Source organism: Hesperophylax consimilis, chromosome 22 (genome assembly GCF_061612785.1).
Source record: "Hesperophylax consimilis isolate HC1 chromosome 22, BYU_Hcon_1.0, whole genome shotgun sequence".
Classification (NCBI taxonomy): domain Eukaryota; kingdom Metazoa; phylum Arthropoda; class Insecta; order Trichoptera; family Limnephilidae; genus Hesperophylax; species Hesperophylax consimilis.
This window is the reverse complement of record NC_142857.1, coordinates 21,954,091-21,980,033: the sequence shown is the minus strand read 5'-3', so window position 1 is coordinate 21,980,033 and position 25,943 is coordinate 21,954,091. Positions and strand designations below refer to the sequence as shown.

The window sequence follows — 25,943 nt, the reverse complement described above, 5'->3', positions numbered from 1 at the left end:
TTTAATATGTATCAGCCCTGACAAAGGTTGACGACTGTAATTATAAATTACAGTGGCATAAACAGAGTTAGAGTCTTTAATATAGTTTTCGTAAAATTGTCAAGAGACCGATAGCGATGGGAAAAAGTGTCAAGAAGAATAAAAAAAAATCACAATTAGTTTGCCGGAACGTAAGCGTCATGAGTAAAATGCGGGTAAAGCAAAGAAGGCTTTACCGTGAACGCAACGATATAATGATTTAGTTTGACTACTTAACTAGGAGTGATTCAATAAGAGAACATTCACACTAACTTTTGTAGGTCAATGAGTAATATATTGGCTAAACATTCACAGTATGCAGTCAAGTGGGTTTTCTTTCTCAACTAACTAAGGTTGGGTTTTGGATTGGGAGAGGAAAAGTTAGGTTAGGTTAGACTAGCCGAATTATGCAGCCATCTTAATAATAGTTATTATTTATCAAGTCCTTTATTACCCCGATTCTAAGTCATTACTTGCTGTTGGTTATATTATGGAAAAAGTTAAAGCACCAATTTCTAAATGCATACAAGTTGAACATCGTCAAGATTTATTGGTCTGTATTTATGAAATTACTAATAAATTGGTGCTAAGACTAATGATGCAATCAAGAATCTGTGGTAAGATTCTTGAGACATACAATCAATGATAATTAGACTCATGATACAATCAAGAATCTGTGGTTAAAGTTTCGACTAATTATGTACAACTCTGTCTGTATAATGAGTAGTAATGGGTAAATTCCCGGGAAATCATCCCAAACGGGGAATACCGCGGTAATGTTCATCTAACACACTGATAATTAGTAAGGTAACACAATAAGGCCATGCAAAGTTCTGTTATACTTATGGCGGTCTTGTAACCAACTTGTACGAGTGTGTACTCGATGAGAAGGGTGGGGATTATGGGGAAGTGGCTTATGACTTGGCCCACTCGGGGAAGCTGAGGACGTCGGGGAAGATGATGGTTCCCCAGGTGGGGAAGAAGGCCCAGGTCACGATGGTTGTGATGAGTGTGGGACCGATGCCAGCAATAGCCTGAAAAAAAAAAATTACAATAAGGAACTTGTGCGCAAAATATTATAGCTTAAAATTAAATATATTCGTATAGATCAACAAACGCAGATTCTGAACATATAACTTTATTATACAGGGTTTTCCAATAAGAGGTGTTATTTTGAATAGCCCGCTATTTCGGTAGATGTTACTTTTGAAGCTGTCATTTTTTGACATTTGACAAGTAGAAACTAAGCCAAATAAAAATGGAACAATACACGCTTCAACAACGCATTGAAATTATTAAAATTCACTTGAGTGAATCAAATGCAAATCATCTTGAGTGATGAGGCCCATTTCCACCTCGGTGGCTTCGTCAACAAGCAAAATTGTCACATCTGGGGCTCGGAAAACCCAAGAGTTATTGTTGAAAAGCCTCTCTATCCTCAACGTGTGACTGTTTGGTGCGGTTTATGGTCTGAGGCTGGAGCAACAGTTACGGTGAATGGATTGCGCTATCGAGAGATGATTAATGATTTTTTATGGCCGGAATTGGATGGTATTGATCTGGACAACGTTTACTTTCAACAAGACGGCGCTACGTGCCACACAAGCAACAAAACCATTGATCTTTTACGGGAAAAGTTTCTTTGAATATCAAAATAACACCTCTTAATGGAAAACCCTGTATATAATTACACATATAATTAATAAATCGTCATTCAAAAAAGATTAAGACCGTGAGACGCTCAAACGCCCCGTGATTGGTCGGCGGTAGTTTTATTAGCCCAAACGATGTTTTTCATACATTTTTCGAATCATTAAAGTCAAAATCGCATGGCAGGATAATATTAGAATGCTCACATGTTCTCCAGAGACTCTACTGCAGTCCACTGGTTAAAAGAAAAGATGGGAATATCGCGAAACAGTAAAATATAAGAATAGTATAAGGGTAGGATATAGAAAAGAAGTCAAAGTAGAAGAGTAAATGAATGGGCAGTTGGTTACCATGGTTCCGGTGCGGATGTTGGCCACTCCAGCCACAATGGCGTTGGGCGGCGTTCCCACCGGCATGTGGAACGCCATGGAGCAGGCAATCGCAGCAGGCATCATCAGGTACATGGGGTGAATTTCCATGGCCACAGACTGGAATTCAGATAATACACTTAATAACGTCATCCGATGGCAATACTGAATATGTATTCTGAAATCATGGTGCTATGAAGCTAATATATTCGCTACCAGGAGCTTTTGTTACCATTAAAATTATACATGATTGGTCCGCCCATGGGAGCGATTGGTACAGTATTGGTCAACCTTTCTTTGCCTGAGGGATTTTGATACATTTGGTCCCTTTTCTGATGCATCTGCAGATGCCAGTACAATTGTGCTAATGCAATTTTATGATAGATAGTGCAAAAGTAACCTTATTGATGACATTGAAGACAATAATTAAATAATTGAAGGGTATAATTAAATTCATATGTAAATTTGTTGTAATATTAATTTTCTTATACATAGTTAAATTATACATAATATGTAAATGAAATCCTCAGCACAGGAGATATCAGTGAGGATATCATTATATCTATTTGTTACAATAAAAAAGATAATAAAACACATTATTATTATTATTAATATTAACGACTCTCAAATGAAAAATGTGAAACAGAAAAATCAGAAAAAGATTCGGTCGCATCTAAGAAATGAACCCAGGACCTCAGCCTTGCCAGGGCTTTGCTCTACCACTGAGCTAATTCAACTTTATCGCCTTCGGTCATATTTAACTGTATCGTACTTCGACTAAGAGCTACAAATATTATCTTAATTTTCTTAACGCATATTGTATGAACTATGGCTCCTCAGCAGAGGGGTAAGATATTTGACTCTGGGCAGATTATTTTATTTATTTTTTTACATAACCTGGCATTTTTTTTCAATGTCATCTTTGGGGAGGATGTGTGGAGGGTCTTTTTGTCGAAAGGAAAGAGTGAACCTGGGTCTTGGGAACATGGAAAAACTCAACAAAGAAAATCTAATGAATGGTAAAGTCGGGGACGCCCGAGTAAGACATGGCACGATCAAGTGAACCAAAAACTTGAGTCAGGCCATATGAGTCACAATAAAAAAAGGGTATAAACGAGGCGATGTATGAATGTGAATGACCGAGTTATTTGGAGGTCAGTTCTCTCCGCCTACCGCAGGGAAATCCCTTTGCAGGGAAACGGCGAGATGGTTAGTTAATAATAGTGATTAAGAATTTGGTGTTGCCAGGAGTGAAGTGGATAAAGGACTCACCATCTCAGCGAGCACGGGCAGGATGATATTGGCGATGGCCACGTTGGAGGTGAACTCAGTGAGGCATTCGCAGATGATGACGATGATGAGCAGGATGAGGTAGGGCGGCAGCACTCGGAGACCAGTCAGCGAGCTACCGATCAGGGCGGACATGCCGGATGCCTTGGAGCCATCAGCCAGGGCGAAGCCACCACCTGGAGACAGGATTATTGTTACAGAGACAGTCCGAAAAATTCCTGTAAGCACTCGAGACATTTGTCCATTGCGCTGTCTCTCATGTTTCACCTAACTCCGTAGATAGTATGAGGATGTAATGTCAAACAATATTACCTACATAAAACATAAAATAATTCTAGGCTTAAAGTCAAGTATGATTATCTACAAAAAGACATGCAAGTAATTTTTTTAATATAGGTATATTTTTGTGTAGATAAGGTTGCTTGATTTTAAGCCCTCAAATATTTTGGTAAGTTTTTTTGTAGATAATGTTGCTTGACTTTGAGCCCTAAAATGAATTGCTTGCATGTTTTCGAGTAGATTAGTCACTTTGGCAAAATTCACCAACGTTGTCATTGGGTGTTGTCTTCTGGTTCCACAAAATAGTATTCAACTCTTTCTTTCTGCATTATCCACGCATTTGATGTCACTATCGATGCTTTCAAAATTTGCACTCATTCATTATGAAAAACTAAAGTGAAATTCAAATAGATTTATATGTAGAAGATCATTTTCGGAATCTAATTTCTGGAAAAATTATGAATTATGCAGAGTTTTCATTGTATTGGTATAATCTTACCAAGCAAGAAGAGTAGACCCCATGGAATCTTCTCCTTGAGAACCTTCCAGGTGACAATTCCAGGGCTGGGCTTTGTGGGCAGAGTGGGGGGCGCTGTAAATAAAGTAAACCTATTAATACGGAACATTCTCACTTCGCGGCTCAACCCTGAAGCAAATCATCATACGTATTACAATCCATATTCAATCAACGTTCAGAATGAATTAATTCAAGATTAGAAATGACAATCAACAAATCTATTGGATAATTAAGAGAATTTTCATTTTTGGGTTGAATATGTGTAATTATTGATGATCAATGAATAATTTTTGGGTTGAATGTGTAATTATTGACGATCAATGAATAATTTTTGGGTTGAATATGTGTAATTATTGATGATCAATGAATAATTTTTGGGTTGAATATGTGTAATTATTGACGATCAATGAATAATTTTTGGGTTGAATATGTGTAATTATTGACAATCAATGAATAATTTGAGAGAAAAGTTATTAAAACGCGAATTATTCAACATTAGTTTTTTAATCCAAAAAATAAATTCAAAACCCCGTAATACCTCCCCCCCATTCGTATAATTATGAATGGTGTAAACATTATAAGTATAGGTCGAAATAATGAAAAACTTGATTTATTATCACATTAACGGTCTTAAATAATACCAACGCTGAACCGGCGCATAAGAATCTAATAAGTAGAACTAGATTAAGTTAAACCCCTGTTACAAAATAATTTATTTGAGTATGAATTAATTGTCAATCAATATATAGCACACGATATGGATTATTTACTCCGAGGATTCATTATAGCCGAAATATTTGTGCAGAAATTGATAGAAAAAAAAGGTTTTAACAAAGATCAATATTCTACTAATAAAATACTAAGTAGATGGATGAAATGATAACAGCATGAAATCAGTACAGAAAACATAATTTAAAGGAAACAGGCCTAGGAAATACGAGTTTATCTGGTCTAATAACACAATCATTTAAGTGGAAATAAAAAAAATGCACTTATTTATTTCTAATGGACAAACACAATATAATTTTTAAAGCAGTTTTCAAGCACACAACAGGCGAAACACATCAATATTTTAAGCAGCACACGATATAAGCAAAAAAGTAAAACAGACCTGTGATGTGACATAAATAAAAAAATATTCTATAGATATATAATTCTGAAAAAATCAAAAACATTATGCACTGTTCTAATATTTTAGTTTGTACTATCTTAAATCAAGTAATTAAAGATAACTATGTATTGTTGTAAACAATGTTTGCAAATTTAATGGCAATATCAGGCACAAACAACAAAAATGGACAGGCACAGCGGCTATTCACCCTAAATCAGACAAGGAATGCTTTACAAACCCAAAAGGAGATATTTAATGCTTTCCATATCCAAAATGAAACATTTCATGCTTTTCAAACACAAAATGAGATTTAGAATGCTTTCCATATCCAAAATGAGACATTGAATTCTTTTCAAACATAAAATGAGACTTAGAATGCTTTCCATATCCAAAATGAGACATTGAATGCTTTCCAAACTCAAAATGAGACTTTGAATGCTTTCCAAACTCAAAATGAGACTTAGAATGCTTTCCATATCCAAAATGAGAAATTGAATTCTTTTCAAACTCAAAATGAGACTTGGAATGCTTTCCATATCCAAAATGAGATATTGAATTCTTTTCAAACACAAAATGAGACTTAGAATGCTTTCCATATCCAAAATGAGACATTGAATGCTTGTCAAACCCAAAATAAGATATTGAATGCTCTTCAAACCCAAAATGAGACATTGAATGCTTGTCAAACCCAAAATAAGATATTGAATGCTCTTCAAACCCAAAATGAGACATTGAATGCTTGTCGAACCCAAAATAAGATATTGAATGCTCTTCAAACCCAAAATGAGACATTGAATGCTTGTCGAACCCAAAATGAGTTATTGAATGCTTGTCAAACCCAAAATGAGACATGGAAACCTTTCCAAACCAAAATTTTAATTCCAAAACATAAACATGGCTTATTATTATTTTAGTTCTACTCCATTATACCAGTAAGGGGTTGGGTTATCTCATTTTATACAAAATTTATTATCTTATAAGGAAAAAAACCTTTTCCAATTCACCAATGTTTTCCACTTTAATCAAAATTAATAATGAGAAAAGGATAAAACAAATAAGATATGATGACAAAATCAGGACTGAAGACTTATTGAATAAGAGGACAGTATGTAATTTTATAAAGGTGAGAATTTTCGTACATAAGTTGGTCATGCAACAAAATAAAAACTAAACACAGGAGAGCAATTCTAAATGTAGAAAATGGAAAAAAAAGTACAGCCATACCGCGTCAATAGGTTTCATAGCTCGGTTTAGTGACAAATGATTTTGCTATAAATCAAAAAATGTCAACAGATTTTAATTTCAATTGATGAGGTCTGACTGTAAATGGAATTAAAAAAAAATTCATTAAGCCACTTTTTATATCGTAAATATTTTTTTAAAAAAAGTAGTTTAACACCTTTGAATAATGATTGTTCTGTGAGTCTCCAAAAACAATGCAGAACTTTAAAAGGAAATATGTATTATGAAATTAAAAAAAAGTAACATCTAAAAGAATAATTATGAGACATCAAGAAAAAGTGGAAAGGAAAAATCAGTATTGCTTAAAAATTTATTTATGCAGTTTCGAAAAAAAAATTTTTTTTAAAGATTAGTCACATGGTTTAGCTTTCCCTCACCACCAATGAAGTTGTCGGTCAAAAGAAAAAATTGTCTTAAATTATAAGTTATTATAATAATAATAAAATTTGAATGATTTTTATAGCGCCGTTTTTGTAAAATATCACCTCTACGTATATTATTAAATTTAGTTTTAGTTCAACTAATTATCAATCAAAATTTTAAATAATTATCAAACACTATTAAATCAGTAGGTAGCTTTGTGAAAAATGCATATCTAATTAGGATAAAAATAACCTCAAATGTAAATTTGTTAAAGTAGATGAATAAAATATTATTTGAAGGTTTTGACTTTTAACATAGACATCTAAATTGATACACTTGCCTCAACATAAAATCTGGGAATCATTTCAACGAGCTGAAGGCAAACCACTTGACCAAATTTTTGGCACCGGGAGTGTTTGAGAATAGTTGGAATAAACTACGATATCAGTCGTGTTGACCGCTGAAGAGCGCACATTTAAATAAACAGACCCTGCGCAAAAAGTAAAGTTTGCCAAAGTAAGGCAATGTTTTGTATTGTTGGATTTTTCTGCGCAGGGTCTGAATGTTCATTGTTAACCGATTCATCTACGATTCGAGTAGCATAGCGATACACAAATAGGTGAGGTGAGTAAATTATAACACATTTGTAAAAAGTGTAACAAAATTTTCGATTTTGGAAACAAGCCCAAATTTTTATTTTCCAATTTGGGATTTGTAATTAAGGTTTTCACGCAGCCAGTAATTTGCACGCCATTCTCAAAAGGACTAGTAATTTGTAAGCAGATTTTATTTTCGAGTATTAAATAGTGATATTATAATATGAGTTGCCTGTATAACATCAGATTCCCCTCCCTGCTCTGCGCAACTTGATTTGTTTTCCTTTCCCTGATGAGCTGGTGTATCAATTTGGATATTTATGCTTAATAAAGTTCTTATTCATCGCAAATCAATAAAAAAACACATGCATAAAAAGACGTTTCACAAAACATGTTTTAAAATGCAGGCAGGATATAATCATCAATTGTCTACTTCAAAATTACAAATTATAAATTAAAAGGGTTGTCAGAGAAACAATTTCAAATACATGAATAAATGAAGCAAGTAAATATTTAGAATCTCCACAAAACTGGGACTTCACTAAAAAAGCAAAAAGGGAATTAATCTTAAACCTTTCCTAAAGTAAAGCCGGGGACTTAAAAAATTAATTAAGGTAGATTTTGCAAGCTCAAAAACACACATTTAATTGTATGGGGACATTCACCAAAACGTTGCATAGCATTATTATCCTAACAAGCTTTGACAAAAGCGCACATCAAAACATTGTAGCTTTCTTATTTCGAGAAGGATGCTTGGGATTTAACCTGTTCACTACATAATAAGTTGAATAAAAACAATTACAGTAATGCCTCATTAATGCTTGGATTAGATTCCTGTAATGCGGCGCTGATAGCGAAGCCACATAACTTGACTAGAGGCGGATATAAAAACAGTTGAGTGTAATATCAATATATTTCTATGTGAATCCATTCATACAGAAATACAAAACATCCAATTAGAATAATCTAATAAAACTAAATGTGTAGTAAAAACAGCACCTTTGTAGAGATTATCAAGGAAAATCCTGTGTTTTTACTTACCACAGCAATATAGAGCTTTATATTTCTCTCGACGTGTTTCATACTTTTTACAAGATTTTAAAACACTTTAAATCTTTCTTTTGACGAGAAAGCCCAGCAAGTTTATGCGAGCTTTTAAGCTGAGAATGATGAGGGATTACTGAATTTGATTATTTTCGCACCATATGATGCGGTTAGCAGTGAAAAGGTTAATTGTTGTGAAACTGACTATTTTTAAATATCACTGTATCATGCTTAAATTATCGTCACAGTAATTTCAAAATGCTGAAGAGCACGAGATTATTCGAAGATCAAATAGTAATATTTTTTTTAATGTTAATTGAAAATCAACAATTTATTATTCTTGTTAATTTTACAAACAATGTTACTATTTAGTATTCAGATTATGTTTTGACTCAAAATATTAAAAAATTCATACATCGTTAAAAGTTATGTAGTTTCTTAAAAAAATTAAAAGAATGACATTAGAACACTGATTAGAGGGAGAAAACAACAAACAAAAGAGTCCCTTCAGATGCGTTATGTTTAAAAAAATAAAAGTTACGTAAGAGGAGAATTGTATAGAAGGTAGTTGAAATAAGATCATAAAAGAGGACAGAAATTAAATCCGTAGGGCGGCAATTATTGCTGCAAATACTTACATATATTCAGTTTTATTAATGTATAGTCGAAACCATAAAAAAAACCTTCATTTCGTCATAGCTTTTGAACGTACATCAAAAGTCATGTGTACTTGAATGTATATGTATTTGCAAGCCACTTTGGTCGCCTACAGGTTTAAAATCTTTTACGAAATAAAAAAATCATCTGTTAAATTAGCCAAGCAACCGTCTAGAAATACATAGAGTAGAGAATCAATTTCCAACCTTCAATTAGGATAGGTTAGGTTTGGTAAGGATAGGTTAGGTTAGGTTGAATGGGTTAACCATCTGAGATTTGAAATTAAGGACGGGTTGTTTAACAGAATTTGAACAATTCATCAAATTTCAAAGTTAATTGTCAAGTTTCGTTATTATTCAAGTGCTGTAAAATAACCAGCCCATGATGAAATAATAATAGAACTTTCACAGAACTTGAATTTTAACTATTGGATGAATTGTTCAAATTTTGTGAAACAACCGGGCCTAAAACTAGAGATTTGTAAACTTTGATAACTGTAAGCACCATGCTTGTCAAGGGTTTTTATATAAAAAAATACCAAATGCAAAATTTTAATTTTTAATAATGAACTGCAAAATAACAAGTTCTTACTGTACAATACCAGCAACAAAAAATATCAACAACGACGTTCTGATATTGTATTAAAATATAGTTTGTCTTCATTTGAATTACAGTAGACCTTTAAAACACAATTTTATGTATTATTGAGTTATTTTTGTTGCTGTCATCACCAAATAATTAATTTGTATCTCAGAGTGTTAAACTAGGTTAGGTTAGGATGGTTCAAGTTAAGGTGGGTTAGGTTAGGTCTACATTTGACTAGGTAAATTATAAAACCAGCATTGAAGGTTGCACCAACAACACGGACTCACAATCAACAGACACCTAGAATAATAGTCTAAATGTGAAACTAAGCGAAGGAACACAACATATGTAGAAGGACTGATCACCACCGTTGTTTCGTGGGTACCTTTACGGACGGGCCCTTTATCCATCAGCGTGTTGCCTTCTGCGGCTCCTCCGGCGATGGCTTCTTGTTTCTCCGAGGCGCTGAGGCGAGACGCGCTCTGCTTCTCCACGACAGGAACTATAATATGGTGCAAGGAGGGGGTAATATCGGAGGGCGCACGGGGCCAACCGTTTATTAGTGATCAAACACGACAAGTCAACAAACACGGCATTCGCAAGCGTTACGCCCCATTCAGAGCAAAGATCAAAGATTTTTTTTAAACGGCTCAACCCTTTAAAAAAATTACTTCTTGTCTTAAAAATATGCAAGTTGTCACATGATAAGTCCTAAAGAAGAATGTAATGTAACAAATATGATTTCCTCTCCTTTCTGCTGATTTATGAAACAATTTTGAGTGAATATTGTTAATTGAAGATTATAAAGAATAAATTTATCAAATTGTCGCTTTATCCTTTAGCCAACACTTTTTTATGTTATGCAATTTTTTTATGGAAAAAATATTGTACATTTAACCGATAACTAAAGCTAGTGTGTAGAAAATTCAATTTTGTTTTAGTGAGCTAAATGAGTAAAGGATATCGAGGAATAAATTGTAGCGTCCAATAGTTAAAAATTATATCAGGATTTTATATATGAGATTCTTGGCATTTAAGCCGTATTCGTTATTTATATTGTATATATATATAATCACTTTAACAAAAAAAGTGATGCGTGGCATCAGATATTTATTTTGAAAAATAAACATGTAAAAAAAAAGTGATGAGCACGGGTAATTACATACAAAATATGATGCTAAGATTTTCTTGTGCCCTGAGTTACATCAAGGGAAATATTAAACAGCAGTGAAATTATGTAGATGTTTTTTATTGAATTCCTTAGGCTAGCTTTACACCAAGTAAAATTAAGACTTATTAAAGTTACTCACAAGTGCTTTACATATTCGTACAACTTATGGCAATTAATGCTCACAAAAGATGTTTGAAAGTTTAACTCATATAAGTGCTCACAACGACCGATACACCTGTAAGTTTATATGCGGTAAGATGGCTTCCCGTTGTGTTGGAATAGAAGTTGGCTTGAGAAAAAAAATAGTCAAGGCACTTTTGTGCCGTTAACGGCAGAATTGAATGGGGGACCAATAACAGTTCTTTAATTCTATCCGAATGAAAGCCAGATGACATCAACTCACTTCGAATTCCAACACGTCATGTTAAAAACAGAAATGGCTAATCAAAAAGAAAAATGCTCATTTTCGGAAAACTTTTTACCACCTGAAAAATAAATGACATCTCTTCAGTTTTTGGTATCAGAAAATTTTATTTCTGTTAAAATTCATTTTCATAGAGCTAATTTGAGTTTTATTTTTTATATTGTTTTCTGGAGATTATAATGTACTTATCCACTTATTCTAATCAGATTTTAGTTCAAATAATAAATACTTTGTTTATGTGACACCTCACAAGAGCGCCCCTAACTGTACAGTGTAAAGGTAGGGGAGCTATGTTACCACCCAGTTGGGCAACGTTGTGAGGCGTGTATACTAGTTTTTATAGAAAAAAAAATCCTACAAAAACCTGTTTTTAAATTTTTAGCGTCTCGCATCGCGGCGTTTAGGTACCACTTTTTACGGTAGGCGTTTCAACTTATCAACTTCATCAATTCGCGCGGACACAATTAGACATGTCTGAAACTCATACCACTTACGACTTCTGTAACTTGCTTTAAATTACAGTAAGTAACTTATAATGTCATTTACATTGGTAATTTTGCCATAAGTCACTTACGTAAGCTTTTAGACTTACAAGAAAATACTTACGTGTGTAAAGCCAGCCATAGAGATATGAAATGTTCGCGAGAAGTTACATTTGGGCGGTATAGTTTATTCATTGACGATATTCGACATTGAAGAAGAGGAAAACGTTTGCATAGAAATCCATTTGAGGAATACAGTCTTCGATATTCATGAATATAAAACTAACCTAACTTACAAAAGGGTTGAAGCAGTTGAAAATACTTAAATATGTTTTATTTTCATTGCTATGTTGTTAAAAAACAATTCAAGTATTTGTAATGCAAGATCTGAATGGGGTTAATACTCTTCAAACTAGTTAGGTAGTGAGTTGTACAATAAAATACAGTATTAATATAATTTACAAGTGCTGCGATGTGTTGTTTGATACCTGATTTGTAGGTGAAGAACTTGAGGAAGTCTAGGTTGGCCGGAATGACGAACATCATGATGACTATGAACATGGCCGTCACAGCATCCTTCACCTTTCTGGAAGGGTGGAAAACAACAAACAGATTAGAATAGACCAACAAATATACCAACAGATATGATTGAAGATTCTTTCGGTCAATCGTATTACATTGTGTGACTTTTTCGTTTAGTTTCGGATAGAGATAAACTGAGGGGGTCCGTTTGCCCTAGATAAATAATGTCATCAGACTGTATGTATGCAAAATGGATAATACTTACAAGTCTGACATGACGTCAGCCCATCCGGGCATGAAGCCGGGACTTCTCAGGAAGAACAAGAACACGGCCAAGATGAAGAGAAGACCGGCACTCTGAAATAACAATAAATTATTAGTAAAATGAACCAAATAAATAAAAGCCCGTGTGCTAAAGCAGCAACGGTGAGCTTTAGCATAGTGAAATTTGCACAGCTTCTTCTGTCTGGAATCATTAGATCAACACAAATATTTTAGGCTTGCAACATCATTTCTATCACAAGCTATGGAGCTTTGATTTGACTGCCGAAAATTAACTAATTTTTAATTTAAATAATCGATTGTTATTAAATTATATTAGCGTCTTGCCATATATATATATTTACACGCTCTTCTGTCCTGTTCAGGGTGGATCAATGCAAAACGAACTCTAAGCAGAATTCTTTCCTGAACAGACTATACAATAATTACAATAGCGTATTGTCCAAGGTGGATATTTTCAGTTGCGATCTTACCAAATACAAGAGGTCCATAAAAGAATATTTCTCTGATGGTTTGTGAATTTATTTATTTATAAAGTGCGAGTTTAATATTCGGTACTCTATCCTATGCGTAGTGGTTATGTATCAGATAAGTTAGTTGAGTTTTCCATCTATTGCTAGTATTTTTTTGTTTATTTATTAATACACGTTATCCTATGGATGAGCTATCAAGAGGATGGTGAAGTACCCCCTTAGTTAGTAATTTTTTTTCTTCTTTTTTATTTACATAATTATTATGAAGTATTTTCTTGCTTCACAATTGATATCATTACCTACATACATAAAACATATTTATTCGGAAAACAAGAGCGAAATTCAAATAGATGTATTTAAAATTATTGGGAGTTTATAATACGAATTCGAAAGTGGTAGAATATAGTACTAACGGTTTCGTGCCATGTCATTGGTCCCAGAGCGATGTACTGATCATCTACAACTTTCTTGGCGATCTTGGCTCCGTTCTCTCCCAGGTTCACATCCTTGGCGTCTTGGCTGTTGGGCCTAGGGACAGAAAAAAAACAAATTCATTTTCAAAAAGTTCTTAAATGACAGTTTGATTTTCTTTAACACCTCTGGCCTTTGGCATGTTCTTATTCTTTTGTGTGTATTTCCGCTTTGAAATAAAATCCAAACATAGACATATGAATATTAGTAGACCTGCCCTAAGTGATTAAAAGCGTATTATCCCCACTCCCCAAACCGGTTCCATTGGAGCCGGCTGGGCTCGCGTATGGCCTCAAGTGAAATTTGAAAACGTGACGTCATCATTCTTGTGCGAACTATGGTCGAGGCATCATCGGTTCATTTTACGAAATAACACGGCAAAATGTTGACTTGTGATATGAAAACTTGTAAAAATAGATGTGAAAAAGAGAATAAACCCAATTGTCGTATTACATTCCATAAGTAAGCATTATTTTACTCTATTTTAAGCTTATTCACACCGTATTATATGGATCAGTTTTAGAAACATATACTATCACATCACAATGTAGCGATTCTCAAGTGTGCTCATCGTTGTTTACTGGGGTAAGTAAATTATGAAACATTTGTAAAAGTGTCTTAACTAAATACTCTGAAACTAACTACGACTCTGCAAACAGAAGAAATTTACTTTGCCGAATTTGGACTTCGCAAATTAGTTCATAACGTGGCGAGTAATTTGCGCTCCCATGTAAAAATGTCTATTCATTCAAAAGCAGATTTTACTTTTAAGAAGTAAATGGTGATATTATAATGCGAGATGCCTATTTACTGTCAGATTGATTTATTGACGAATCACAGTCAGCTTCACTCCCTTCGTTCTTCAACAGTTGATTTAACCCCTCGCCATTATCTTCTCGTCTATTAATTCCTATGTCTGTGAATCCAAATAAATAAAAAAATTCACAAAGTTTCATAAATATTTCTCTGCTTTCATAGAGGTACATTTTGATTCTTCTGTGGTTGGTTAACTTCTAGATTTGAATATATTTCTCACCATGACAGTGAGGGAGATACAACGATTTCTATGAGACCTTATGAGCTGTCCCCAAAAGTGAACAAATTAGCCTGATGGGTTGGATTTAGAAAAAAAGCCAAGCACATGGTAAACCAATGCACATCAAATAAATATATGACCATGTGACATCAACTGTTTGTTTGTTTGTTTTAGAGTTGGTTTTTGTGCTAACATCTCTCTTTAATCATTAAGCATCATGGGAATGGGAACATACTTTCAGTCTGTACATTTCTACCGTCATAGGTAAAACCACAGTATGGTCCTTGAGACTCTCAATGACAATACTGTGTTTTTACTTTTGACGGCAGAAATGTCTCTCTTCCTAAAGTGGTACCGCAAAGATCCCATATTTATTGCGCATCTTTTGCGTATGCACTGCATCTGTGAAAATGTCGAACACGTTTGCTCTTTGATGAGTGTTTGATATTTATTTATTTATTAATGCCCTTTTTAGGGACTGTATTATACATAACTGAACTGCCTCAGTAACAAACTTTTGTATTTGTCAGGTGATAAATTGAAGATGTTCACTGACTCTGCACAATTATTTCCCTCCATTAGTATTCTGGGAAATGAGGAATACAAATGGTAGTTAGTCCCAGAATTTCTGCTCTGAAAAAATCCCGACTTCTAGTATTGTAAAAATGTTCCTTATATTACCTGAACATGCCCATGAACATGGCCTGGAGGATCACCCAGATGGCGAACTGCATGATCAGCATGGGGGGCACGTTGTACATCATGAAGTGGGGGAAATCGATCTGGGGGGCCTTGGGGAAGCGACTGCGGATTTAAAACATGCATACATATTAAAACTTTCATTTGGGTTCAAAATGTACCTACAAATTATTATGTATTCTATCCCCCTTACATAAACGTGTTTTAAATTCAACAAATTATGAATCACAAGTCAGTTATGTAAAATTGAAAATATATTCATTAGCACCAGTGCGTATGCGAGAAACTTGACAGACAGAAGCAGGATACCTATGTATTCGCATTTGATTGACTAGTTTCGGTATAAGATGGTTGAAATGTAGAAACAGGTATCAACAGCCGTTTTTCTGCTTCATTTAATCCGGTGATGCAATTAAACACCTGTGAAAGCATTTCAATTTATTATCATTCAAGTCTGTCGTAAATACTCATTAGTTTAGCTAATATGATACTAACCCTTCATAGATACCCTTGAAAGTCAAATTGGTGGCAGTTCCGACAACAGTACCAGTTCCACCTGTAACAAAAAAAAAATAGCAATTGAGCAAAGGAGAGTTGCGGTACGGACAGACATGCTCATAAGTAGCACGAAAGTACGCTCTTATTGAACGATTGGTACTTAATGGCATGTGTGTCTGTTACATTGCTAGTATCAAGCATGCTCGAATGGCCAGTTATAAATCAACATGCTACAGGAGGCGACGCTGGAAGGATGTGCGTTCTTAGCATGTCTGAACAGGTTTGCTTATGAACATGCTAGTTTCGATTCGGTCTCAGTTCGCGGAGGGTGTGCGTTGGCGTACTTTGAAAAATATCGAAATTGAACCACCGGGTAGATGAAAAAACCTTGGAATGTCTTTGGAACCCAGTGTTTTGATTACTTTATTTTCTTTCAAGGCTTCCATTTTGGCCGAGAGCCTGTTTTTAAATAGCACTTTTGTTCAATTGTTTGCTTTGAGCATGATCATTCAGGAGTACGCTTAAACAATATGTATTGTTGTTTGGTTTGCAACACCGCGAAACTAATTTTTCACAAGAGATAAAACACAACTCATATCGCCACCATTAGTAAATTACCTCAGTCCATTTTGGTAACTTTACATGAGAAACAAAGAGATGGGCAAAAGAGGCCCTGAGGAAAATAATTTCCCTCAGGACCTATGTCATCTTTGGGGATGTTGTGTGGAGGGTTTTTATAAGGAAAGGAAGGAGAGGAAGGAGAAGAAGATCTGGGAAGGAAAGAGATATGAAGGGTGGATTCTGAATAGGATTCTGGGGGTCAATGTGTCCAGGAGTGACAGATGAATCCATCCCTCCCTCTGCGGTGCAAGATGATGGGTAGAGAGAGTCCAGCTGGAGAGTACAAAAGGTATCCTCAACCAGTCTCTCTCGATCCGCGCAGTAGGTGGGCAAACGCATCCGCTGCCAAGACATAGATAAACCTCACCCCATGAACCCTTGCACCCCTGCTAAGTCAACAAAATTGACTAAATCTGAGTTATAGAGTTCATTGAACCAGTGTTACGCAGGACACACACACAACCGAAATTACATGGTATTTTGATTATTTAATATTAGAAATTGTAACTCACCAATGGAAGCGGCGTACGCAATGCTCAGGAAATAGCAGATGGTTGTTTTGCTCGGTGATGGAGGTCTGAAAGTCACACAATATTTTGTAACAACAATAATTGTACACCCCAGTTGAACAAACAGTGCAATATGTACTGCAGAAATCAGTAATGTGATGGCTAACAATTCTACAGCATGCAACTACTGGATTGTCTACGTTCCTAAGCCACTTACATAGGTCTGTTCCATGGGATACATGGAACGAATAAACACAATAATAATCAATTTTCATTTTACATAGCACACTATTTATAGTACAATATCTATACACATAATATTACTCGATCAAAGATTTTCAGTCCCAACTGAAACAAACATCGTTATTACAAAGTTATAAACGAAGTGACAACATACAATAAATTGTTCATCAGCGTATCCTTAACCCCTCAGGCATCTGGCAAATTCTGTCAGAGGTCAGAATATTTCCGCTTTGCAATAAAATCCAAACAAATGGAATATTTCTGAACGCATCCGAAAACTAATAATTTTTTATGAAAGGTGATGAAATACGCTTTCAAAAACAATTATTAGAAATAAACATATAATTTTTTAAATATGAAAATTTTGAATCCATACATAAAAAAGTTTATAAAATGTTCTTATCTTACGTTTTTTCTAACTAAAATTACAGAGAGCGAAAAAAAAAAAAAAAAACACATATTTTATTACAAAAATTTATCGTAAACATTTTCGTCACCTGACTTTTTTGTGGTTTGGTGTAAAAATAATTAGTAAAAATTAAGGAAATATCTTGAATTTGTTTCAAATTGCAGTCAGAAACTTTGGTTTCATAGGTGTACATTTTAATTCTTCAGTAGTTAACTTTTGGATTTGAATATAAAGCGTGGTGTTTTCTCTTTCTAACACCGTTTAGATCATATTTCTCACCACGACAGTGAAGGAGACACAACGATTTCTATGAGACCTTATGAGCTGTTTCCAAAAGCAAACAAATTTAGGAGGGATTAAGGATACCACTAAAAAAATCATTTCTCTGAATATAACTAGCTATTCCGGAGAAACTGCTTAGGCAGATATATAATATTTTTATAAATACAGGGTGTATCGGCACTAACCCGACAAACTTTAACCGGCTATTCCTTAGCACATTTGGAGTAAAAAATGTTATCGGCACTTTGCTGTCCGGTAGCATTTTTTTTTCAATTAAAAACAAAAAAAATTAAAAATTTCCACACTACATCACTGTCATTGGCATTGCTTTTCGTGTTCAACAGCTGTTATAAGCAAGTATGTCGAAAAGCGTCTTCGCTCTTTCGCACACACTAAATAATAATAGTTAAAAATGAGACGAAAGGGGCCGTGCCATTTCGTTGTGATTGTAAAAGTGCGCCAATATAGGTACACACGTGCATTATTCAAAGGAATTCGAATAAAATATTGCCAGATGGGTTTTCAAACTTTGACAAGGGATAAAACAGTGGTGACATGTGGTGAAAATATGAATAATAAATTTTTTATTAAAAAAAAACGTTACCGGACAGCAAAGTGCACATAAGATTTTTTACTCCAAATGTGCTAAGGAATAGCTGGTTAAAGTTTGTCGGGTACGTGCCGATACACCCTGTATATAAACACTTCTTATCTGTGGGAAAAAAACCTGTGAATCTCCTTTAAAAACAAAGTCAATAATAATAAAATATATGGCAAATTTATATAGCGCCGTTTTCATGAAAAATCACCTCAGGGGCGCTGTTGAATGGACATGTGTCATATCACATCTCACAATATCGTGTTCACGAATGATATCTAGTACATAGTTAATGGTTATGCAAGTATTTAGTTTTATTAAAGAGAGTTAGAGATTGAATAAAGAATGGGTACGCACTCTTCATCCTCAACAGCCACGGTGTCTCCCTCGCCGCTCTTTCCGTTGGCCTCTTCGGGATCCCGCTTCTTCTTGATGTACATGTCTCCAAGTCCTTGCTGGAACGCCACAACCGCATTAACTACATTTTACATTTACTCTTATTTTGTACTGAACAGTCGGAAGGAAAATAAAATCAAAGTAGAGTAAAACAAAATGCCGGCAGAAACAATTTCTTGGCCGAAGAAACTTCAAAATTTTGAAAACTTTGGTCACAGTCATATTGTTGTACAGGTAATAAAAAAGGAGGGCGAAGCTGTGTGTAGATACGATATAAGTAGTATGCGTGTACAAGTGTTTTCATACTAATAATGGCCCATCTCACTTGTTTCTGTTATCTATGGTTTTAGTAGTAGGTACGGGGGCTCCATCGAAGCCAGAGTAAAGTTGGCCTCTCAGAAGCTGGGCGTACTGTACAGGGCCCGCAGATACTTTAATAGTACACAACTGCTCACCCTGTACAAATCGCAAGTGCGCCCTACTGTCGAATTAGGCAGTCATCTCTGGTCTGGAGCCCCAAAATACCTGAAAAAAACCCTTGACTCTGTGCAGAAACGGGCGGTCCGTTTGATAGATTCCCCAATCCTAACAATCCTTGTTTGATAGATTCCCCAATCCTAACAAACGGACTGCAATCTTTAGAGCACAGGCGTCAGGGTAGGTATGCTGTCCTTGTTCTATCGGTATTACAATGGAAGATGCTCTGAGGAACTAGCGTCATTGATCCCTTCGGCACCGGTGCGTAGTCGGGATACACGCCAAACGCGCGCCCAACATTTGTACACAGTTGACACTTGTCACATGAGAACGGGTCGCTTCTACGATTCGTTCTTAAGTTCAACAGCTCGGCTGTGGAACGAACTGCCGGCCTCTGTGTTTCCTCCCTCCTACAACATGGGACTCTTCAAGACCCATGTTCACTCCTTCCTCTCCACAAAAAGACCCTCCACACAGCATCCCCAAAGATGACATAGGCCCTGAGGGAAATTATTTTCTTCAGGGCCTCCTGTGTGGAGTAAATATAAAAATAAAAAAAAAGTAGGTACTACAGAAAAGTACATTTACAAAGTTCCCGTTAAAGAAGTTTTTGTTTTTCATCCCCAAGATTTTGTTACCATGTGGTATTTTTTCCATAACATGAGTTCCAAATTGATAGACTTGCCCAAACATAAAATCTAGGTATCATTTCGATAAGCAGGAGGCAACGCACGTGACCATATATTTGGAACGAGGAGGGTTCGAAAACACTTTGAATAAACCATGACATCGCTTTGCAGCACAGTCCACTGTGGGACTTTTGAGGTGGGTAAATTATAAGTGTTTAACTAAATAGTGTAACAAAATATTAAATTTGAATTTAAAATTTGAACGCCATTGTAAAAAGGACTAGTAATTTGTAAGCAGATTTTACTCTCGAGGACTAAATGGTGACTATTACAATGTGACTTGCCTGTATTCTGTCAGTTTAATATATTAAAAAATCACGAAAATGTAGTCGGTCACGCAGCCTCCCCACTCCGCGTATCTTGGTTTTTTCCCTTTCCCTGACTGGCTGGTCTATAATATAAATTTGAATGTCTATGGGATTATTAGTGTAAGAAAGGTTTTAGGTGGTACGCCTGCTTTTTGAATATGTAAGAGCGAGATGACAGATCGACGTATAAAAGATGATGGATGCATCTGCTCGCTCTCTTTTCCCAACCGACAGCTAAGAAGATAGTAGTTGACAATCCGTTGTAAAGTGTAAATAAACATTCTATCCGCACACGCGTTCTATTATCGAGATCCTCACAGTACCACCAAGTCTGTATATAACAATTAGATTTGCCTCCTAAGTTGAAAAAAATTGCAATGTGTTCTGAGGTGGTCGGGTATCTCATCAAAATGACAGTTCAACACACCTACAAAAAGTGATATAAAGTCATGAAAAGTGATGAAACAAAAACTAGGTTAAATAGGTTACATAGGTAACTATTTTATATTCAAGGGTCATTTTTAAAGGTGTGTTTAGTTGTCATTTTGATGAAATATCATGGAACCGTGTTCTGAAGAGGAAACAGAATCGACTAGCAATACAAGTAAAAAAAAAAAACAAATTTAAATTGTTACATAAATTTGAAGAACGGTGTTGAGGGGTTTGAGTGCTTGAGACATTAAAAATGGAAGCTAATATTACCATTAAAAACAGATTTATTTACCTGTTCCAGTACTTCAAGAACAGCCTCGGTGATGGGGACCATCATGGTGACAGCGGCTGCATTGGAGATCCACATGGATACAAACATTGTTACGAATGTTAGTCCAAAGTTTAATCTAGAAATTAAAAAAATATTGCGTTACAAGAAAATTTTAAACAATGGTGTTTTCTTATTTGCTTCGGACGCTATCTCACCATCCTCTTGATAAACCGTCAAAATTATATTTTCAATTTATTTATTTATAAAGTCCAAGTTTACAATTCAGTACTTGAACCTTTGAAAAGTATATATCGGATAAGTTGGCCGAGTTTTTTTTACCTATTTCATGTTTTTATTTATTTATTTATTACATTAGTGCATTAAAATTACATTAGTGCATTAAAATTAACATACTAATGATAGAAATAATTTATTCCCAACTACATGATTGGGATATGCAATTCAGTTTATCCATATTGGCACTATAGCAATATGTAAAATTGTACCCACTAAATCCCACCTATGTGTTTGTAAGTTACTCCTGTCCTACAATGAGTTTTGTAACTCATCGGGATTGCTCTAGCAAGATATAAAAATAATAAAACAAGAAGAAAATGAATCAATATAGTACAACAAATACAAATAACACAGAAGATAAAGAAAGCTATTGATACGTGTCTAGAGTAAACAGCAAAAATCGAGATTAAAAGCAAAAGTAAGGAATATGAAAAATATGAACATAAAAAGAAAATGTAAGGTGCATGGTAAATATTAACATAAAAAGTAAATTACTGATTATATATAATATGCATACCTCCTATGCGAGCAGCCCACAATCTGTATGGTCTTGAGCGCCACCCGCTTGTGAAGCTTGGAGTGCTGCAGGCCAGCGGCGATCATGAGGCCGCCGATGAACATCATGTTGGTGCCCTTCATGTAAGCCTTGCATGTGGACTCTGACTCCAGGATGCCCATGGTGGGGAACAATACCACTGGTAGCATGGACGTCACGGGCAGCGGCAGTGCCTCTGTCACCCAGTAAACCGCCATCAGCAGCACCACGTACATGCATTTGAAGGGCTGGGAAACAAAAAAAAATCATTCAAATTATATGTACCGGACGGTGTGTACCGTTCCCGGCGGCCGTCATTTCGTAATGGTCGAAGCGCCGAGCGTGAGCGTGGTTTTAGAACTTACGTGGGGCTTCGATACCTCGAGTCCCGCTCGCCCCCGCATCGCTTCCCCTCACCGCAAACGCCCGGCCGGCCCAGGCGACCGCCCGGACCAATCAACGCGCCCCTAAGCAACGCTGTACGGGGAAATAGTTTGAATTGACTATGTATTAAAATGTTTAGACTAATTTTGAGAGAGTTCGGCCGTAGATATTACGAAATAAAAGACATTGATAAAACGGCCGGACTCTCCTTAGCATAACTAGATAATAAGAATTTGTGTAAAATTAAATATAAGAAAATTAATTACGATTTCCCCTGAATATGTTGGGCCGGGGACCCCCACACCGAATGAATTATGTACAACTGATTAATAAATAAAAATGCTGGGGAGGAGTGGTTAGGATCGATTAAAAGAGCATAAAGAGTAGAGTAGTTCCAAAGGTTGTGACCTCCGCTAATTAAATTTTAGCGGACGTCACAGCCTGCGGATCATCAACAACCCGCGAATGAAGGCAGCGCGTCGACCCCGACCTCCCCAAAGTCTGGAGAGGGGGATTGCACAATAAATACGGCGCGCCAGCCTTCAGCTCTCTCTCTCTGCCTTGGACCGCCACCAGCTACTCTACTCTGCTCTTCCTGACTGCTTCTCTCTGGATCTCAACTTGGATACTTCTTTGACTTGGCTCCCCCCTGGATTTCTGCCCCTGCCTGCTTCCCCCCGCACCGAGGATAAAGCAGATTCCGGCCCCGAACTGAGCAAGGATAAAGAAGATTCCTGTACCAACAGGAGCAAGGATAGAAGCAGATTTCTGTACCGACCGGAGCAAGGATAAAAGTAGATTCCTTTACCGACCCGAGCATGGGTAAAGCAGATTTCTACCCGGACCTAGCGGCTAACTACGGACTGACCGGCCCCCTATCTTACAGTCTGTGTAAAAGACCTAGCTGGTCGATTACATTATATATTATGAATGATAAACATTCCCGAGTTAGGAATAATCTGACAATATTTGAATTCCTCATACTTTCATCATTATAGTGGGAAAACGGTGTTTGTGCAATGATAGAGGACCTGGTTATGGAGAGGATTAGGATTTACCATTTTGTTCTGATCGTTCTCCCATACCGTCTTACTAATTAGATTCTTACACGCCCGTTAACATTGGTGTGGTAAAGCCGGCCTTGAGCCTGGTTTAAAACCGTTTTAACTAAACAAAAGCCATTTTTACTGTTCACCGCATTTTTAATTAAGGGGGTTAGGTTCAAACCACATATAGTCGCTGTTCAGGCAAAAGTCACCAAACCACAAAATTATCAAGATACTTACTGCAAACTTGAAAGCTAAAATATGTTACATAAACTTTCAAATATGGTTTTAAAGTTAATGCAATGAAAATAAAAAAATCAGTTTTATTTACCCGCATAAAAATAGAAAAAAATCAAGACATAAATTTTTTTTTTTTACTATAATACATCTATTTTTAAAAGTCTTAGATATTTTTAAAAATTGGTTTGACGAGTCGACAACTCTATCATCCTCTAGAAATGGCGATCGTGTAGGACCGACATATTTCATATATTCACTGCTGTAATGACATCTTATTTCAGAGACATGCGTATATGTCTTCGTGTGTATGTGGTTGCCACTAAAAGTTAATAGAATGCATTGTCGTCGACTACGGGTTTATCTGCCGAGTGTCATGCTCGATCGGACGTTGGAAAGTAGGTTAATTTACGCTTCCAAGATATGCATTAATTGATTTCCGATTGATTGAATAACGAAAGTGACATGCAAAAAGATGTATTTAAAAAAAATAAAAGCATTCAAATAAGATTATTTCTCTAATCTCTAAATAGTATAAAATAATGTCGCTATCTGCGTTCGTCTGTGCGCTTAGTTCTTCTAAACTACGCAACGGATTTTGATAGGGTTTTCACTATCATTTAGAGAATTTCTTCTGGAAGGTTTATATATACAGTCGAACTTGGTTATAACGATCACGGCAATAATTATTCTCAAGTAGTAACAAAGGAGCGGGAATTTTATATTCCGTTAGGGACGGATTAATATTTTTATGGCACTACCTGTGCAAGATTGTCGGCTTTGTGAACCATTGCTATTCATCGAGCACTATTTAAAATTGTCATAAAATCTGCAAAAGTCATGCGAAATTTGAGCTTCGCAATTTTGTTCCCTTTTTATGTATTATTTTGTTATTATTTTTTTTGGTAAACTAATGTTTTTAAGACAAGATTTTTTATGCATAGCACAAAGGGTAACAATTATTTTATAAACAATAATTATTCGCCTGAAACACTCATCCACATTGAAAAATCTCCTGATAAAAGATACATTAGTTTACCAAAAAAATAATAATTAATATTTGACAAGTTCTAGTATTTTCACCTAAAAATGTAGACAGTTTGTCTCGACGCCATCTAGTGAGAGAGTTAGCACTTACAATGCCTTTCTCATATAAAATAAAGTTGGTTGTTTTCAGGAAAAAAAATGTAACAAGCAGTAATTGTTGAATGAAACACTAGTATATATTGAATCATTTCGCGGATAAGAGATAAGCCGCCATAGCTCAGTGGTCAGAGCTGTCGACCGGAAATCGAAAGGACACGGGTTCAAGTCCCGTTGGCGTCATGTATCTTTGATCAGGAGATTTTTCAATGTGGATGAGTGTTTCAGGCGAATAATTATTGCTTATAAAATAATTATTATTTTGTATTACAACTCATCGTCAATTTTGTTATAAAAACCAAAGAAGGTACATAGTTACGAGTACCCCTGCACGGAGTAAATTTATGATGGTGATGCATATTTTTCAAAAAGTCACGTACGGGTACACGCAGCTAGTATTCAAATATAGATATCTCAAAAGTTACGCATGTGGGTTGGTGATTTTTGTCTGAACTGCGACGATATGTGCCCCTTTCTTAAGGTCAATATATTAAAATCTCTCATTATACAGCATTTAGGCTACTTGCGTCCATTCTCTGACAATTTCTTGCCTCACTGCACCAAAGCAGTATAAGAAATATAGTATGAACTGCTACAAAACTTTTCATAATTTATTCTCAGCTTAACCACTCAGAACATTAGAACGTCAAAAGACGTAAATATGATAATAGCGGTCAAGACATTAGAACGTCTTTTCACGTAAACGCGCGAGATTTTACAAAAATCGATTTATTTCCATCACTAGTATACGGATTGCCATGATTTAAAAAACAGAGTATCGATAATGAATAACGGTACGCGTCTGTATTCAAGAATATCTATGGAACGTAGAAGTGCATTATCTAAGCCGATTGAATCTGTCATCTTGTTCGTTCATAATTTATTGCGTTTCTAAATAATTTATTAAAAATATTTTAGTTTGGACGGTTAATATTTTGAGGTGACTAATAGTTTTTAATTATATTTCTTCAATATATAAAGTGTTATTTCTTTATGATACTCAGAAAAAAGTACATTTTTCACGGCTTTGAAATAATGGTAAGCGATTCTTACATATTTTTGACGTTTTCATAAAATGTATATTTAGAAACGCAAATATTTACGTATAACAACACAATGCGATAGTGGATTTCATAATCTTTCCAAAACATTTTTTAGAATGAGGCTACGTTTCCCAAAACGTGAGTTATGAAGCTTTTAGCAAAACTCGTAAATAACACAAAAATTATCACGTTTTGACAGTTCTCAAAGGAACACATAGTAAATAAATGTCTTTGTCTGAGAGGTT

General features: G+C 35.4%; 1 protein-coding gene across 2 annotated transcripts in view; it reads right to left on the bottom strand.

Annotated features, from left to right (window-relative positions):
* Indy (tricarboxylate transporter protein I'm not dead yet) overlaps nt 1-25,943 on the bottom strand; it is a 128,927-nt gene continuing 102,984 nt past the window's right edge. Inside the window, exons 5-18 of one of the 2 annotated variants that reach the window (XM_089645207.1) lie at nt 21,828-22,093; nt 21,035-21,149; nt 18,798-18,895; nt 16,912-16,976; nt 15,776-15,836; nt 15,263-15,385; nt 13,488-13,602; nt 12,585-12,676; nt 12,286-12,383; nt 10,106-10,222; nt 4,105-4,197; nt 3,309-3,502; nt 2,019-2,156; nt 1-1,052 (exon numbers count right to left, since the gene is read on the bottom strand). In XM_089645207.1, the coding sequence (XP_089501333.1) occupies nt 933-1,052; nt 2,019-2,156; nt 3,309-3,502; nt 4,105-4,197; nt 10,106-10,222; nt 12,286-12,383; nt 12,585-12,676; nt 13,488-13,602; nt 15,263-15,385; nt 15,776-15,836; nt 16,912-16,976; nt 18,798-18,895; nt 21,035-21,149; nt 21,828-22,093 (1,695 nt within the window). In that variant the 3' untranslated portion in view covers nt 1-932. The remainder of the gene's footprint in view (nt 1,053-2,018; nt 2,157-3,308; nt 3,503-4,104; nt 4,198-10,105; nt 10,223-12,285; nt 12,384-12,584; nt 12,677-13,487; nt 13,603-15,262; nt 15,386-15,775; nt 15,837-16,911; nt 16,977-18,797; nt 18,896-21,034; nt 21,150-21,827; nt 22,094-25,943) is intronic. The other variant, XM_089645208.1, reaches the window with a different exon arrangement.